This window comes from Mirounga angustirostris, unplaced genomic scaffold, assembly GCF_029215605.1.
Source record: "Mirounga angustirostris isolate CCGP_5_RB_7025 unplaced genomic scaffold, mMirAng1.0.hap1 SCAF_14, whole genome shotgun sequence".
NCBI lineage: Eukaryota > Metazoa > Chordata > Mammalia > Carnivora > Phocidae > Mirounga > Mirounga angustirostris.
This window is the reverse complement of record NW_026991722.1, coordinates 63164338-63182070: the sequence shown is the minus strand read 5'-3', so window position 1 is coordinate 63182070 and position 17733 is coordinate 63164338. Positions and strand designations below refer to the sequence as shown.

The following is a 17733-nucleotide window of genomic DNA, read 5'->3' as shown; positions in this document are numbered from 1 at the left end:
CTTCTGTTCACCCCCGCCAGGCTTGCAGTGAGCAGACATGGGGAATTCTGCCATCTCATCAACCAAATTTCACCTGAGAATGAAATCTACTTTACCAAAATGCATTCAGCAGCCAGTCTTTACTGCCAAGTCAGTCAAAGGCCTTACCGAAATGAGAGGAGTCCCTGAATGTGTTTCTGCCTTGGGCTGCATCTGTGTCTTAGAGAAACTTGCATTTCACAGCATATGTGGTCTTACAGGCAGAGCTTGCTTCTTGAGCCTCATTTTCCCCATTTTTCTGGGGTGATTTCTGACCTCTGCTCAGATGCAGCATATCTAATTGCATTTTGGAGTAAGGATCCTAATTTAGGGGACAACCCCCTTCCCGCCCTTCATGTTTCCTAGGGAAGTGCCCGACAGGATGGCATCACTATGAAGGCACGGCCAGCTGCTACCGGGTCTACCTGAGCGGAGAGAACTACTGGGACGCTGCGCAGACCTGCCAGCGCGTCAACGGCTCCCTTGCCACCTTCTCCACTGACCAGGAGCTGCGCTTCGTCCTGGCCCAGGAATGGGACCAGCCAGAGCGGAGCTTCGCTTGGCAGGACCAGCACAAGTGAGTCCTGAGGTGGGGCTCCTGGGCCTGAGGTCAGGCTGCCGCCCAGCAAGCAGGATGCCCACCGAGGCCATGGCCTCTGGCCACCCATGACACTCCGCAGGCTTAGCTGGCCGGCATTTGGGGGAAGGGCAGCCCCATCCACTGGAAACAAATAGAGATCTGGGGTTTAGAGCAGGCATCAGGATGATGTTGGGAGCTCTTAGACGGGCAGGGATGAGCTGCCACATTGTATCACCTCGGGCCAGTCCCCTTCATTGGCTCCCATCTGGGTTCAGCTGCAGCTGTGTTGGGAGGGGCTGTTTGATGGGGCTTCGTGGGCCTGGCAGGAAGGCCATGCAAGTGGGTGGGGGTTCCTTCCGAGAAAGAGGAGAACTTTCAGGCCTTATGCTCAGTGCTTCCCATCGGCACACTTGTTCAGTCTTCCCAGAAACCACAGGAGGCCAGTGGGTGAACACGTAACTGCAGACACGCACTAGCTGGGGCATGCCCAGGTTCCAGCCCACGCAGTCTGGCTCCAGAGCCTGGCTCTTGACCCCAAGGCTCTGTGCCGTGGAGAAAATGTGGCGGTTGCAGCCAGCTGCCAGCATCTCCCAGCCCAGAGTTTCCAGGGTCTTGTTGGGGGGCAGGTGTGTGCTGAGGACTGTGGTGGTCCTCCCCTGGAGGTGGTGTCCTGCTGGCTCTTCCACGCAGCCGGGGGTAGGGGAATGGATTGTAGGGGTTGCCAGATGGCCAGCGCTCCCTCTCAGGGATGCCACGCCGCTGTAGGAGCACAATGGCAGTGGCAGGTGGAGAGCGAGCCTTCATCTTGAGACCCTGGCTGGGTTCAGGCTCCACCGTTAACACCCTGTGATGTTGGCAAATCACAGTCACCTTGCTGTTTTTCCTTCTACAGCTACAAAGTGAGAAAAATATCTTGTAGATCACAGGGTGATTGTGAGTCCATGGAGAAGCAAGAGGGTTCAGCCCACTGGGTGGGGAAGCACCCTGTCTCCCCAGGGTGGGCGTGTGCATGGCAGTAGGCTTAAGGGACAAGAGTGGCATCGATCCAGATCTCCCATGGTGGCATTGGGCATGCTGACGGGCATCTCCAGGACTGTGGCTGGAAGGCTGGGGTGAGAGGCACACACTCAGCAGGTGGTTGTGGCAGTCGGCCAGGACCACGGGCGTGGCCCTGTCAGTGCTGTGATGTGCGTGCTCAGGAGCACACTGCAGGTCTGGGGCGAGCTGCCTCGAAGCGGAGACCAAGTGGGAGACCATGAGCATGGTTTTACCCAACACTGCACTGTAGACTCGCACGGGTTTATTGAGATGTAATTCACATACCATAAAATTCACCCCTTCAGAGTGTGCCATTCTGTGGTTTTAGCATATTCAGCAAGAGTTGTATTCACGGGGCTGTATATACCCCAAGAGTAAGATTGCTCTTGCATAGAATGTGAAAACTGTATTGGATCAGCCAATAAGAATGGCCTTGGCAGGAGTTACCCAAGATACAACTTTTTCTGACCTGTGAATTTATCGTTTAGACTTCTAATACATTTTATTAAAATTAAGTATCAAAACTTAAAAAATCATTACTGCTTTACAAGCTTGGTATCTGAAAGGTCACTATAACTCTAAGGTGTCCACATTCATACCCCGTCCATGGCTGTCTCCCTGCTGTGCTGAGGTCTGCTGCCTTTCACCCTCCTGCAGGCTGTGGGTCGGCTACCAGTATGTCATTGCCAGCCGGAACCGCTCCTTGGGTCGCTGGGAGGTAGCCTTCAAGGGTAAGTCTTTCTGGTCGTTCAGAAGAGTTGTTGGGTTTGCAGTTGGGGGGGGGGGGCATCATCCTGACTAGGAAGATTTTGCTAGGGGCTCCCCACTTCCCCCACCCTCTCCCCAGCAGTGCCTAGTGCAGGGCTCATGGAGAGGAATGGGCCCCAGACTGTGGGGAGCACCGTGATGATGGGCGGGCACCCCAACGCCCTTCTTTCAGGCCCTGTGTGGGGCTAGAGCCTTCTCTGGAATCTGTGCTTCCTTCTCACTGGGCCATATTTCTAGACTGTCCATTTTCCCTTTAAGTGAAGGCCTTTAATTGAGGTATAAAAATGAACATACAGAGTGTGCAGCTGACAGGGAGGGAGGGATAAGTCTTCTAGGATAGAGACATCAGAAGTAGAATCCGAACTAGAAGGAAAGCCATCAGGCAGATGGAATTAAAATAGATAAGAGTGTGTATGTGTATGTACATGTGTGTTGCTTTAAGGATTTTATGCTGAGTTGCTTGGAAATGCCAACGTAACGTAAAGGAAGCATGTCTGGTGTGGGCGGCTGAGTCCTGCCCCCTGCCTGTCCCTGTCCCTCCCCTCCTGCCCCATTGCCCTGGCACTGGCATGTTTCACCCAGGCCCTGGATATGGCCTCTCCACTTGCTGCCTGAGCTATGTTCCCGTGCCCTGTCCCCTTTTCAGGCCTTGCTTTGGGGCTGCTGTTTGGGCCTGTGGTTTGAGCTTGGGTCCTATTTTCCCCCAAACATGTCCCAGTCCCATTGTGGATGTCTTAAGTATCTCTGAGAAGGACAAGTGAGGAATGGTGGTCCCAGGGACCCCAGAATTTTGCTCTGTCCACCTCACTGTGGAGAATGAAGGAATTGACCTCAGAGCCCACCTGTTTCGCAGCCTGAATGGCCTTGAGGCGGGCTGTGTTTTTACATAGAGTGGGTGAAGGCACAGACAGGATCAGTATTCAAAAGCCCCAGGCAGCTGGCTTCCCTGGAGAGAGGCAGGGTCTCACGGGACAGGGGTGCTAAGCCTGGCAGCCGGAAAGGGGCAGGGAGCAGAGATGGTGACTGCAGAGGCCCCAGCAGAGGGGCCACACCTACCAGTCTTTGCTCCTGCTTGGGAAGTCACCCCATTCTTGTGTCCTCCAAATATCCTATTGAAAGCATGTCCCATATTTGCAAACTTGGTCTTTCTGAAGAGTTGTGAGTGTAATGCGTAGATGTCCCACCAGAGTAGTAGATAAGTAAAGAGCTTTTGGGTTTCCAGGCCCAAATACCTTGCAAAGGGTAAATCTAGTAGTTCCTCATTGCCCTAATCACAGCCATTGGTGGTGAATCCTAGGCCAAGGCCCACTGCCCTGACCCCAGCAGAGGGCGCTGGCCTTCGGGATAGTATAGACACTCCTGGATACTGTTACCTTCTTGCCATTGGCAGTTAAACAGAGAATACCCCAGTCTGCAGTGCATGATAGCATGTTCTGAGCTGGGGGGCGTGGGACCGTCATCCCTGGCGAGAATGGCAGAGGCCCCGGGTAGGCTCTGATGGCCGTGCTTGTCTCTGTGGCAGCCCTGGGGCATTTGGAGAGCAGTCGTGAAAATAAGTGTGTCGGCACTGGCAGCAGTGGCTCAGTGTGCGAGGGACCCGAAGCAGGAGTGAGGCGCCCACACGGACGGTGCTGATGCCCTGACCTCCAGCAGCTCGGCGTGGGTCCGTGGGTGCAGCGTGGTGTTGACTGCTTGTGCCCGCTTAAGTGAGACTTGGCAGTTCTGTTCGGGATTTAAATTAGTAGCCACAAAATGAATATGTGGCTAAAAAAGGTTCCTCTACTACCGGATAACTGGCCGGAATACTTGACACAGCTCAACATAATTTGTTCTGTTTTTTTGTATTTTGTCTTAGGTTTTTGTTTTGTTTTGTTTTTGTTTTTTTTGAGAGGGAGAGAGAGTGGGGCGGGGGAGGGACAGAGGGAAAGGGAGAAACAGAATCTCAAGCAGGCTCCACGCCCAGCACAGAGCCCGTCGTGGGGCTCCATCCCATGACCCTGAGATCATGACCTGAGTCAAAACCAAGAGTCAGACACTTAACTGACTGAGCCACCCGGGCACCCCTGTTCTGGGTTCAAAAAAATTAAAAGAAAAAAACATAAACTCACATGTAGCACATGAATTCTGATGCATCCTGGATTGGGAGGGGAGTTATAAAAACTTTAGGGCACAGTTAGGGAAGCTGAATCTGGATTTGTAGTAGAGGTTGACTCATGGGTTTTCAGAGGTGTGACCATAGTGTTGTGCTGTGGACGAACGTGTAGGGCGAGCTGCCATGATGCAGGACAGAGGTTCGTGGGAGTTCATTATTTCCTTCCCTCTGTTTTTGTGTCTATTTGAAAGTGTTCATACTGAAAGCATCTTAAAAGGTTTCTGCTAAGAAACTCCAGCGTGGGAGAATACTGAAAACACAGCCCCAGCAAACAAGCCGGTGGCCAAGCCCCTGCTTTTGCTTACGAAAGTTGCTGTTTGCGAGGTGCCACCTGCTTCAAAACTGGGGATCCGGCCGGGCCTGACATGTGGGCCCAGAGATGATGCATCACAAAGGCAATGGGAAGTAGATTTAAGTCTTTTGTCATTAATGGCAAACTCGCCCCAAAGGAAAGACTGCGTAAGAATATGAGCAATGGTGGTAGGAAGCCTCCACGAGAAGGTGTTTAAAACTATTCACTTCGGGCGCCTGGGTGGCTCAGTTGGTTAAGTGACTGCCTTCGGCTCAGGTCATGATCCCTGGAGTCTCTCTCAAATAAATAAATAAATAAAATCTTAAAAACAAACAAACAAACAACGAAAAAAACTATTCACTTCATTTACATCTTGTCCAACGTTTTCCTGTGTGTTTTATAACGTGTTGTGTATCGGCACAGTGGTGCCCGCAGAGTATTATCCATATATACACACTTCTTATCCGTGTATGCAGGCACCCCACTCCCCAGGTGCACTTTAAGTTTGGAGCTCTGCTTGTGAGAGGGCCTGCTCCCATGGCCTCTCCCCTTAGAGGGAGGCCCTGCCTCCGGCTTCTGTCTGCACAGCAGGTCAGCCCCACCCCAGGGTGCTGAGACCTTGATGTTGAGGTAGCACCCAGGGCCTGGCGTGCCCCGGAAGGTGGAGAGCTGCTGCCACCAGAGAACACGGGTGCCACCTTTATAACATTGGTGACCGAAGTCTGAAAAGAGATCTGTGTTCTCCAGATGGAATCATCCCCATTTTCCCATAAGCCACTCCCCAGGGCCCCAACATCATTGTTGTTAACAGTGTCATTTCAGTTTCTGGTTATGATACATGATATTTATTTTAAAATACAAAAATGGAAGCATACTGCATGTTTGATGTGTCCACGTTGTGTAACTTGCTTACTTAAGACCTGCTCAGTCCGGCGTCTTGGCCCCCATTATCCCCCCATCTCAGCATGCCCACCTCTAGGGGCTCACTTCCGTCACAGGTGGGCTGAGGCCACACATGCCACTTAGGAAGCCCTTTGTGGTCTCCATCTTCTTGGCCCTGGTGCCCACACCCGGGGAGTGTGACCCACTTGTGTGCCCCCTGACCCGTCCTGATCTAGAATCTTCTGTCAGCAGTGAGGAAGGGGGCGGCGGGGGGAGGATCAGGGCTCAGGCGGGCCTAGAAGGCACAGTGCAGAGACCCTGCCCTCTGGGTGAGGAGACTGTCAAGCTGGAGTGGAGTCAGCTGGGGTCAGGCCATAGTTCTGCTGAAGGAAGGCAGCCCTGAGAGTGGGGTTGCTGCCTCCAGTAGAGGGGCATTTGGGAGGATCCCCAAGGCCCCTTGTGGGCCCCAGGGCAGGCCCGTTCGGTGGGGACTGTGGTAGCATACAGGAAGGTGAGACCCTGCCTCGAGAGGCGGACAGCCTGCTGCAGGATGGGGGGTGCCGACCGAGGAAATTCTGTGTTGTTGTACGTGGCCGTGTGTGGCCGGCTAAGTACAGCTCGTGTGCACAGGGAGCACTTGCCGCCACCCCCACCCACCCCCACCCACCCCCATCTCCTCACACAGCTGTCTGAGGGTCCTCTATTTTCCCCCCTCCCACCCTCGTGGCTCCTTCTCTCAAGAAAGGCTGCAGCAGCCTTTCCCTCTGCCCTCCCTCCAATGCCCCACAGCCCTCCTCTCTAGCCACATGCCTCCTCTGCTGCTGCTGGAAGCCCTCCCTGGGATGCTCCTTCCCCAGGTCAGGGCTCGCTCCGGAGCAGGGCAAGGTAGCACAGCTGGCCTGGTCCTGGCTGGCGCCTGGGACGGCTCAGGGATTAGGCGGAGCCCACTGAGTCGAGCCGCCTGGACCACACGAACAATGGGGTTTATGGTGAACACCGGCTTCCCTTGATGAGCCTGGAATCGAGGTGCCCGGGGGGCTCCTCTGGGCAGAAATGCCACACCCATGTGGCTGTAGCTTGTAGCTAGCAAAGGCCCACACCCTCTTGCAGGTGGGAGAGTGCTCGGGAAGTCTGGCCTGGATGCCCCGACTCCGCCTGAGCTGTCCCCTTCTCTTGCTGTTGGTGTGTCATGCTGTGTTGCTGTAATAAATCTTAGCCATGACTGCAGCTAGAAGCTGGGCCCCTTGAGTCCTTCTAGCAAAGCAGCACGCCTGTGTGTAGTGTGGGACTCCCAACACAAGCCTTGTCACCCCTGCCCTCCGTTCTCTGCTCCCGAGGCACTGCTCCAAGGTCTGCCTTCATCTCCATGTGCCAGCTTTCTCTTTACCTAGAACAGCCGTGACCTTCCAACATCACATACACTTCACTCACTAGGTCTCTTAGTCATCTGTTTCCACTCCCTCCCCCCGCCCTGATTTGAGCTCTGCAAGGCAAGGCTCGGTGCACCCTGAGTGCCTGTTTATAGGATGGGGCCTGTGGGCATGTGTTAAGTCAGTGGGGGAGATGATTAGGAGGCTCTGTTAGATGCCTGGGGCTGCCCTAACAGAGTACCACAAACTTCTGGCTTAACACAAGTTTATTTTCTCACAGTTCTGGGGACAGATCCAGAATCAAGGTGTCGGCAGGATTGCCCTCCCTCCAGAGGCTCCAGGAGAGTTCCTCCTTTGCCAGTGCATAGTGGCTCCTGGCGGTCCTTGGCTTGTGACAGCCACACTCCAGACTCTGCTCATTTTCCACATGTTCCTCTGTGTCTTCTCCCTTGTTGTAAGGATACTGGTCCTTGGATTTAGGACCCACCCCAAATCCCAGATGATTTAATCTTGAGAGCAAAATAAGGTCACATTCTGAGGTTTCAGGTGGCCATGAATTTTGGGGGGATGCTCCTCAACCCACTGCAGAAGCTAATTGAAGACCACACGGAGTGTGTTGGGGATTTAGCTGCTGGCAGAGAAAGAATGGCTCCATTTTTGGGAAAATAGAGTATGAGGTGCCATAGAGAGGGCACATAAGATGAAGGCTTGAAAGGAACTAAGTTTGGCAAAGAGGAAGTGATCTTCTTAGTCATTGGTTTCAAGAAACTGCAGTCAGGGTAAATAGGGCTTCTGACCAGCACAGAGCGAGGAGGCCCAGGTAGTCCCAGGTAGTCCCATGGGCACCAGTGGGTGGGAGGAGCTCGCTCCACTCTGCCCTCCCTGTGCCCTCCGTCTTTGCATGGCTTGCTGGGGCCTGAGCCACCCTTACCCCACCCTACCCTCCACTCTCAGCTTGGCTCAGGCAGGTTCCACGCGGCTGTGGGCAGGACAGGGGGTGGGGACCAGGTGCAAGGACTCTACCCTGAGAGGTCATTTGTGGTCTTGGTCAGAGTTTTGCAGTTATGCACTGACATTGTGCTCTGGGCTGGTGACTAGACTCAGGGCTAAAGACTTTTTTTTTTTAAGATTTATTTATTTTAGAACATGAGCAGGAGGGGCAGAGGGAGAGGGAGAGAGAATCTCAAGCAGACGCCACACTGAGTGCAGAGCCTGATATGGGGCTCAGTCCCAGTACCCTGAGATCATGACCTGAGCTGAAACCACGAGTTGGATGCCCAACCAGGTGCCCCTGAAGACTTGTTTGTTTTTTATAAAGGACAGGATGAATCTATTCCATTTTCAGACCATGAGACAAGAAGCCAAATAGTGAAGAAAACAGTTTTTAAGAAGGGAGGCATCTCCCATCTGAAGGAGAAGAAGAGGGCACACAAGGGTTACAGGAGGCCTCATTGGGGAACAGGGGCTGGATGACACTGTGCTCATGGCAGGGCCCACTCTTAGCATTAGAGGCAGTCTCCCCAAATGGTGTAAGAAGACCCCCCCACCCCTGCCCTCCCTCTACGGTCCTCCTGTGAGTCTGACCACTGGGGCCCCAGTATCCCCTAGCAGGCGTGCACTGACATTGACTGTGCCTGTTGGCTGGCGACTGGGCTTCTAGCCCATCATGCTTCCCCAGAGTCCATCTTCCTGCCCTTGTCAGGGAGCTGGGAGGCCATGTTCCCAGCGTCTAAAGGATGAGGCCCCCCCTCCAGACTCGCTGGCTCTTTAAAACTGACCTCCATGCTTAGTATTGGGAGGAAATAGAGTTCAAAAGGCATGCATGGGAATGCCTTGTTGCTGTCAAAGGGTAAACCGCACTGTCATCTTAATAAAATGAGGGTATCTCCGGTGACCTGCGTCCGGGCTAGCCTCAAGGCATCTTTTGGTGGTCCAGTGTCGGAGGGTTCTCTGAGGTAGAGAGTGGGCTCTGGGAGCTGGCTGTGCTGTGCCCCAGATATGGCCAGAGTCCCACCTCCTGGGACATTGCAGAAGAGAGGCTTAGAGGTTCCTGCCCCCTCTCCCTGCACTCCGGCACCCCCACTCTGGCCTGCTAGGGCAGGACGATTTCTGATTGCCTGGTCCCCAGCTTGGAAGGCAGAAGTTCAGTGAGTGACAGAGTCTCCCTGGAGCTGGGGCTTTCCAGTTCACCCGGGCAGCTGATAGCCCTGCTGGGCTGTCGGAGCCACGATTCTGTCGGAGTTGTATGTCCCGGCATGTGCAGTGGGTGCCTTTTTGAGCCCTTCTCCATTTACCAGTTGATACCCTGTTGTAAGAGAGGATCCCCCCGGCCTTGTTTATTTGTTGTTTATCCATATGAGCTCAGACATTTTAATCCACTGTGTTCTGGCCCGTTACTTTATTCTTCGTGTTGCCCAGAGCAGTGCTCATGGGAACTAAGGGAGGCTGTGAATGAATGCCGTAACTGCAGTGTGCACGGAGCACGTGGCGGCCCACAAGCCCTTTGACTGATGGTCTGGTTTGGGGGGTCTTGGTCCCCATGAGGACTGCACCTGATTGGTATGTTGACAGCATGTGATTTTCCCCCCAGGTTCCTCAGAGGTGTTCCTGCCCCCAGACCCCATCTTCGCGTCGGCCATGTCGGAAAGCGACAGCGTGTTCTGCGCCCAGCTCCAGTGCTTCCATTTCCCCACCCTCCGCCACCACGACCTGCACAGCTGGCATGCCGAGAACTGCTACGAGAAGTCTTCGTTTCTCTGTAAAAGAAGTAAGCCACCGTGGCCGTGACTCCTAGGGAGCCGTAAAGAAGTGCTTCTCATGAGTACATGAATACGGCTCTCGGATTTCCGGACCTTGGCGTCAACCTTGAGTAGCCTTTGACCTCACGGTGCACCAAGGCAGACCCCTGTGTCGCGGTGGGGCGGCAGGAGCTCCTTGCCTGGCTCACACCCCTCTCTGGACGCACACCGCCGCCGTGGGGGGAGGGCAGGAGCTGGGCAGCAGTCTGTGTCTGTGAGCCCTCGTCCCTCTTTCCCAGGATAGAGGTGGTAATTCCTGCCCTCCACACCTCGTTGTTGTTCGGAGATTAAATGAGAATGGTGACGGAGGACTTGCCACATCTTGTGGTGTCTTGGAGCCTCTGACTCCCCCGGTCACCCACCTGCACTCTCCTTGGATCTTTCCAAGACTGCCCGCTCTGCATCTGGGCTGCTCCCCCGGCTCCGTCTGTGATCCTTCCCTGTCCCTCTGCCTGCTCCCTCGCTCATATTCCACATTGAGGCCTCCTCTGGCTTCAGGGACACACAGTGTGTTGTCCTTAATGAGGGCAGGGACCCTCGTCCAGGCCCCTCTGCGGTGGGAGGAGGGATGAATTGCACCCAGAGGCAGCATGTAAGGCAGGCTGGGTGGCAGCCGATGGTCTGAGCGCCCTTAATTTGGACCATCATTCCCTTCCCTCCTGATGGGTCATTCATCAGGGGTTCATAGATGTTTGAGCCTATTTCTGGACTCCATTCTGACCCTTGGCTGTCTGTCAGTCCCGTGCTGATACCACACCGTCTTTACAGGAGCTTCGGGATATATCCTTCTGGCCAGTGCTGGGCTTCCCTGCCTTGCTCTTGCCCCTTCTGTTGCTGACTCTCAACATTCTTTTCTCACCTGAATTTTAGGATCCGTTTTCTGAGCTCCATTATTAGAACGCTTACCTCGGTGGATTCTGCTAGGTTTTCTATTTATGCATTTTTGTGTCTTCTTTCAAATCTTTGACTTTTTATTTCTTTACGTTTTTTTCCCCTGGTGTTCCTTTACTTGCTAAGGGCTCAGTGTAGTGTTGATTAGAAGTGCTGGTAGTGAGCATAATCTTATCTTCCTAGCCTCAAAGGGAAAGCTTTCAGTGTTTCAGCATTAAATATGGCACTTTCTTTAAGATTGAGAAAATACAGGATGCCTGGGTGGCTCAGTTGTTAAGCGTCTGCCTTCGGCTCAGGTCATGATCTCAGGGTCCTGGGATCGAGCCCCACATCGGGCTCCTTGCTCAACAGGGAACCTGCTTCTCCGTCTGCCTGCCACTCCCTCTCCTTGTGCTCTCTCTCTCTCACTCTCTCTGACAAATAACAAAATCTTAAAAAAAAAAAAAAGATTGAGAAAATACCTTTTTGAGGTTAAGGAAGGACCTTTCTGTTCCTACTTTGCTGGGAATTTCTACATTACAAAAATGTAAATGGTTTTTTGCACTTATTGGGATCATGTGGCTTTTTTTCTTTACTGATTTATATTACTATTTTGCTTATATGATTTTATTTATCATTTACTTTTTTACATTAGTAGATCTCTGATATTAAATCATCCTCAGGGTTTTTTGCATATATATTGCTGGCTTTGCTTGGCTGATATTTTATTTAGGATTTTTTTTTTTTTTTTAAAGATTTTATTTATTTATTTGAGAGGGAGAGAATGAGAGAGAGCACGAGAGGGAAGAGGGCAGAGGGAGAAGCAGACCCCCCGCCGAGCAGGAAGCCCGATGCGGGACTCGATCCTGGGACTCCAGGATCATGACCTGAGCCGAAGGTAGTCGCTTAACCAACTGAGCCACCCAGGCGCCCTTATTTAGGATTTTTGAAAATCTTTAAAGAAATGAGCTTGTCCTAGGGGCGCCTGGGTGGCTCAGTCATTAAGCATCTGCCTTCGGCTCAGGTCATGATCCCAGGGTCCCGGGATCGAGCCCCGCATCGGGCTCCCTGCTCTGCGGGAAGCCTGCTTCTCCCTCTCCAACTCCCCATGCTTGTGTTCCCTCTCTTGCTGTGTCTCTCTGTGTCACATAAATAAATAAAATCTTAAAAAAAAAAAAAGAAATGAGCTTGTCCTGTTATGGTCCTTTTCTTTGCTTTCCTTGACTAGTTCTTGTATCACATTTATATTCGATTTATGAAATGAGTTGGGAAGTGTCTAAGTCACTTTGCACTAGTTGGGGATGATCTTGTCCTTGAGTGTTTGTTTAGTAGACCATATCCTGTAGAACTATCTGGGCCTGGGAGGCGGGGGACTTTGTAACTTGTTATTTAGATACACAGTTGATACTCGAACAACATGGGTTTAAATCCACTTACATGTGGATTTTTTCAGTAACTACAGTACATTGTTGTGAATGTATTTTCTTTTCCTTATGATTTTCTTAATACTTTTTCTCTAGCTTATTGTAAGAATACAGTATATAATACATATCAAATACAAAATATGTGTTAATTGACTGTTCATGTTATCTGTTATCAGTTACTGTTTGGGTCAACAGTAGACTATTAGTAGTTACATTTTTGGGGAGTCAACAGTTATACATGGATTTTCAACTATGCAGAGGTCAAGGCCCTTAACCCTTGCTTTGTTCAAGGGTCCACTGTAATTTCGAACTTAGGGAAGAGTTGTGGTAATGGTATAAAGAACTTCCTCTCATATATCCCCTACACAGATTCACCAATTATTTGTATTTTGGCACATTTGCTTATCATTTTTTCTCCGCATATTTATTCTGATCCATTTGAGAGTAAATTGAAGATATTGTACTCTAGAGGCCTAAATATTTGGTGTGTTTCCTAAGAACCAGGACACAGTCTTACATAACCACAATTATGAAAATCAGGACATTTAACATGAGTGTAGTGCTAAACAGTAATCTGTAATTTGTTATGACAGTTTTGTCAGTTGTTTCAATAATACACCTTATAGCTATTTTTTTTTCCTGGTCCAGGATCCAGTCCAGAATCATGCATTGCATTTAGTTGCAGTGTTTCTTTTTCCTTTTTGTCTTTTAGTTTGAGTAATTTCTATTGATGTGTTTTACTAATTCTTTCCTTATCTTTGTTGAGTCTGCTTATGAGCCCATTAATGGCATTTTTCACCTGTTTGGTTTTGACATTTTGTGTGTTTTTCATTTCTAGCATTTCTATTAGATTCTTTTTATTTATTTATTTTATTTTAAAAAAAGATTTTATTTATTTATTTCTCAGAGAGCGAGAGAGAGAGAGAGAGCACAAGCAGGGGGAGGGGCAGAGGGAGAAGGAGAAGCAGACTCCCTGCTGAGCAGAGAACCCCACACTGGGGCTTGATGCCAGGACCCCTGAGATCATGACCCGAGCTGAAGGCAGCCGCTTAACCAGTTGAACCACCCAGGCATCACTATTTGATTCTTTCTTGAGTTTCCATCTCTCTGCTGAATTTTTATCTCGTATATTATCTGCCTTTTGCATTAGAGCGTTGAACATATTCATCATAGTTATTTTAAATTTTCTGTGGGATGGTTCCTTTATTTGAGTGTAGTTTTGTTGATCTAGTTGTCTCTGGAGTTTTTGTGGGTTTTTTATTTTTTCTGGCTTTTTGTATGCCTTGTAATATTTTGTCGAAGATCAGACAACTTGTGTAGGACAGTAGAGATTGAGTTCAGTAGGTGGTTTTGGTACATGGAAAGAGGCTTGCCTTTCCTTCTGATAGGACTTGTGTGTAGGGAGGGTCTTTACTGCAGTGGTGGTGTGGGGGTCAGTATGGGCAGGTTTTGGGCTGGGCTGTGGGTATCCTCCATGCAGCCACCCTTCGTATTCAGTAGCTGCCTTGTGTCTAGAGTGGAGCTGGTTTTCCAAAGGGCTCTTCTTTCTTTTTTTTTTTTTTTTTAAGATTTTATTTATTTATTTGACAGAGACACAGCAAGGGAGGGAACACAAGCAGGGGGAGTGGGAGAGGGAGAAGCAGGCTTCCCGCTGAGCAGGAAGCCCGACGCAGGGCTCGATCCCAGGACCCTGGGATCATGACCCAAGCCGAAGGCGGACGCTCAACGACTGAGCCACCCAGGCGCCCCCCAAAGGGCTCTTCTTTTTTTTTTTTTTAAAGATTTTTTATTTATTTGACAGAGAGAGACACAGCGAGAGAGGGAACACAAGCAGCGGGAGTGGGAGAGGGAGAAGCAGGCTTCCCGCCGAGCAGGGAGCCCGATGCGGGGCTCGATCCCAGGACCCTGGGACCATGACCTGAGCCAAAGGCAGACGCTTAACGACTGAGCCACCCAGGCGCCCCCAAAGGGCTCTTCTTAATGTCTGCTCTGCCCTCTGCTTTAGATCTTCCCTTAGGGCCACTCTTGAGAGAGTCTGTCTCTTGCAGCTGTCTTAATGTGTGTGGCCATCACCAGCATCTGTCCTGCCTCCAGCTGAAGTGTGGATCCATCACGGGGTTTTCACCAGTGCCCTAAAGGCTCCCGGTGTGCTCTGATTGGAAGCAGTTGGCATGGGAAGCTGGGGGCAGGCTAAATAACTACAAGCCAAGCAATTAAGGCAATTGGTTTGAGGGGCATATTTGGCTTTCTCTGCTGGGTCCTGCCTTGGAAGTGTGGAAAAAACAGGGAAGCTCATAGTCATCGACCAAATCCTAAATGTTTTGGGCTGGTCGCCGCAGAGGCGGTGGGTCAGAGCTCTGTTGTCATATATGGCCTAGCCATTGTCTGTATATTTAGTCTCTTAGATACATCATCTGATGAGGCATGTGGTGTCGCTTTGCCCTGACATTGGTGACATTAGCTTTGATCCCTGGATTAAGGTTGTACCTGCCAGATTTCTGTACTGTGAAGTTCTAGTTTTTCCCGTTTTGAAATTAATAAGTAATATGTGAGGAGATCCTTTGAGGCCATGTAAAATTCCTGTTCCTCATCAAATTTGTACCTGCTGATGTTGGCATGTATTGGCAATTTTCTAACTCTGTCATTCCTTCCATATTTACTAGTTGGCATTCTATGGTAAGGAAGAGCATTCCCTTCTCCCCCGTTTATTAATTTCTTTATTTGTATTAGAATGCATTCTTGGATTTTTATTATATAAGATAGGTTATAATTCATGAGTACCATTATTTTTATGCTTAATTTGACCCATTTATGCTGGCTTTTTTTTTTTTAATTGACATTTTTATTGAGATCCTGTAGGTTCAGATGCATTTAAAGGAAGTAAGACAGAGAGATCCCTTATACGTTTTGCCTGATTTCCCCAAATGGGAGCGTTTTGCAAAACTATAGTGTAATATCACAGCCAGGATATTGACTTGGACACAATCCACTGATCTTATTCAGCTATCTCCAGTTTTACTTGTATTCATTTGCGCGTGTGTGTATGTGTGAGAGAGAGAGAGAGAGAGGGATTTATAGAGTTTTATTACTTGTGTAGGTTCCTATAACTCCGTCAAGATATGAGTAGTTCCAGCACCATAAAGATCCTCCCTATTATTCCCTTATAACCACACGCACTTGCAACCACTGTCTGTGGTGGTAGAATTCTCCAGTGAAACCACTTGGGCCTGAGATTTCTTTTGGGGGGAGTTTTTAAATTATGAATTCAACTTATATGATGGCTATAGGACTGTTCAGATGGTCTATTTCACGTTGAGTGAATTTTTGATATTTTCTGGTTTTCAAAGAATTGATCCATTTCTTGTAAGTACTCAGATTTATGGGCATAGAATTGTTCATAGTGTTCTCTTTTTTTTTAAGATTTAAAAAAAAATTTATTCGAGAGAGAGAGAACATGAGAGAGGGGAGGGTCAGAGGGAGAAGCAGACTCCCTGCCGAGCAGGGAGCCCGATGCGGGACTCGATCCCGGGACTCCAGGATCATGACCTGAGCCGAAGGCAGTCGCTTAACCAACTGAGCCACCCAGGCGCCCCTCATAGTGTTCTCTTATTAACCTTCTTATGACTGCAGGATTTATAGCGATGTCCCCTATTTCATTCCTGATTTGTGTTTCTCCCATTTTGATTTTGTCAGTCTTGCTAGAGGTTTATCAATTTTGTTGATTTTCTTGAGAACCAGCTTTTTGTATCATTGATTTTTCTCTATTTTTGATTTCACTGATTATTGCTCTTTATTATTTCCTTCTGTTTGCTTTCTTTTTCTAGTTCATCTTGTACTTTCTGGACTCAGCCTTTTCCCAAAGAACCTTAGAGGACCTGGACACTAGTTATGCTCATGGCTTTTACGCCCTTTCAGTGGACAGAGCTAAGACGTGTGTATGTGTGTGCGTGCGTGCGTGCGTGTGTGTGTGTGTGTATCTTGGATGTAGATTTTTGATACTAATTTAATTGTTTTAATGATTATAGATGTATTCAAATTTTCTGGTTCTTTTTCAGTCAGTTTGATAAGTCATATTTATCTAGGGCATTGCCTATGTGTCTGAATTTTCTACTTCATTCTCATACAATTCTCTTAGCATTCCCTTAGGATTTTTGAAGCATTCGTGTATATCATTATGACCTCCTTTTGATTTCTAATATTATTTATACCTTCTTCCTTTTTTCTTGATTAGTCTTACTGAAAATTTGGCTCTTTCATTCATCTTTGTGACTGACCAGCTTTGGGTAGTAATGGAGTCTCACTGTTGTGTATCTGTTTTCTGTGCCATTAATTTCTACTGTCAGTTTCCATCCTTTCACTTTTATTAGATTTACCCTTTTCTGGGGTGCCTGGGTGGCTCAGTCGGTTAAGCGTCTGCCTTCGGCTCAGGTCATGGTCCCAGGGTCCTGGGATCGAGCCCTACATCGGGCTCCCTGCTTCTCCCTCTCCCTCTGCCTGCTGCCCGCCCCCCCCCCACTTGTGCTCGCTCTCTCTCTCTCTCAAATAAATAAATAAAATCTTAAAAAAAAGATTTACACTTTTCTTTTTCCACCTTCTAGAGTTAGACCCTTATCTCCTTAATTTTTAGTTTTTTTCTAATATAAGGCATTAAAGTTTAATTTTCCCTGTACTTACAAACAATAAAGTACACAGATCTTAAGTGCAAGTTTGTTGAAATTGTACACATGTGTAACAACTTCCCAAATCAAGATGTGGAATATTTCTAGCCCTCCAGAAGATGCCTCCTATCCTTTTGTAGTCAGTATATTCCCCCCTTCCAGGAAGTCATTCTTATCATAGATTAATCATAGATCGTATTTACTAATAGTCTCTAATTTAGTGGTTTATGTGTATTGTGATCAGATTAACATGATATTTATGTTCTATTGTTGTTAGGATTTTTGTTACTATTCCATATGTGCGTAAACACTTGGCCGTAGGATTTTTTATACATTTATTAGCTCAGGCTTATTGATGGCATTGTTCAAGTCTGTTTGGACTGCATGGTATATCAATTGTTGAAAGAGATGTGTTTTAATCTCTCGCTGTGGATGTTGATTCATCCATTTTCCCCTGATAATTCTCTAATTTTAGCTTTATCTGTCTTGAGGTCATGTTATTGGGGGCGTAAGTACTCATAATTATTGTATCTTCCTGAATTGAACCTTTTTATCATGATATAATGATCCCTTTTTATCCATACTAGTTTTTGTTGGTTTTGCTTAAAGTCTTACTTCTTTTCCAGTGGTAGCTGCAAAATGGTATTATGAGAAGAGGCTTAATAGAAAGCCAGACTTTGAATCCAGGTTTGGCCTTGGACAAGTTTCTTGAGCTCTGTCCCTTGGGTTCCACATCAGGAAAAGGGGGTAGTAGAGCACCCACCTCACCATGTTGTTGGGAGAGATTGGTCAACATACATGCAGTGCAAAGAACAGTCCTCGGCATATAGAAAGCTCTCAATATATATGAACTGTTTTCATTATTATTACATAATATTTTTGG

At 48.8% G+C, this 17733-nt stretch overlaps 1 protein-coding gene across 2 annotated transcripts in view; it reads left to right on the top strand.

The window, feature by feature from the left end:
• DGCR2 (DiGeorge syndrome critical region gene 2) overlaps positions 1-17733 on the top strand; it is an 84480-nt gene that overhangs the window by 52062 nt on the left and 14685 nt on the right. The window contains exons 4-6 of one of the 2 annotated variants that reach the window (XM_045887108.2): positions 385-595; positions 2294-2367; positions 9691-9867. In XM_045887108.2, the coding sequence (XP_045743064.1) occupies positions 385-595; positions 2294-2367; positions 9691-9867 (462 nt within the window). Of the gene's footprint in view, positions 1-377; positions 596-2293; positions 2368-9690; positions 9868-17733 lie in introns of both variants that reach the window. The other variant, XM_054510380.2, reaches the window with a different exon arrangement.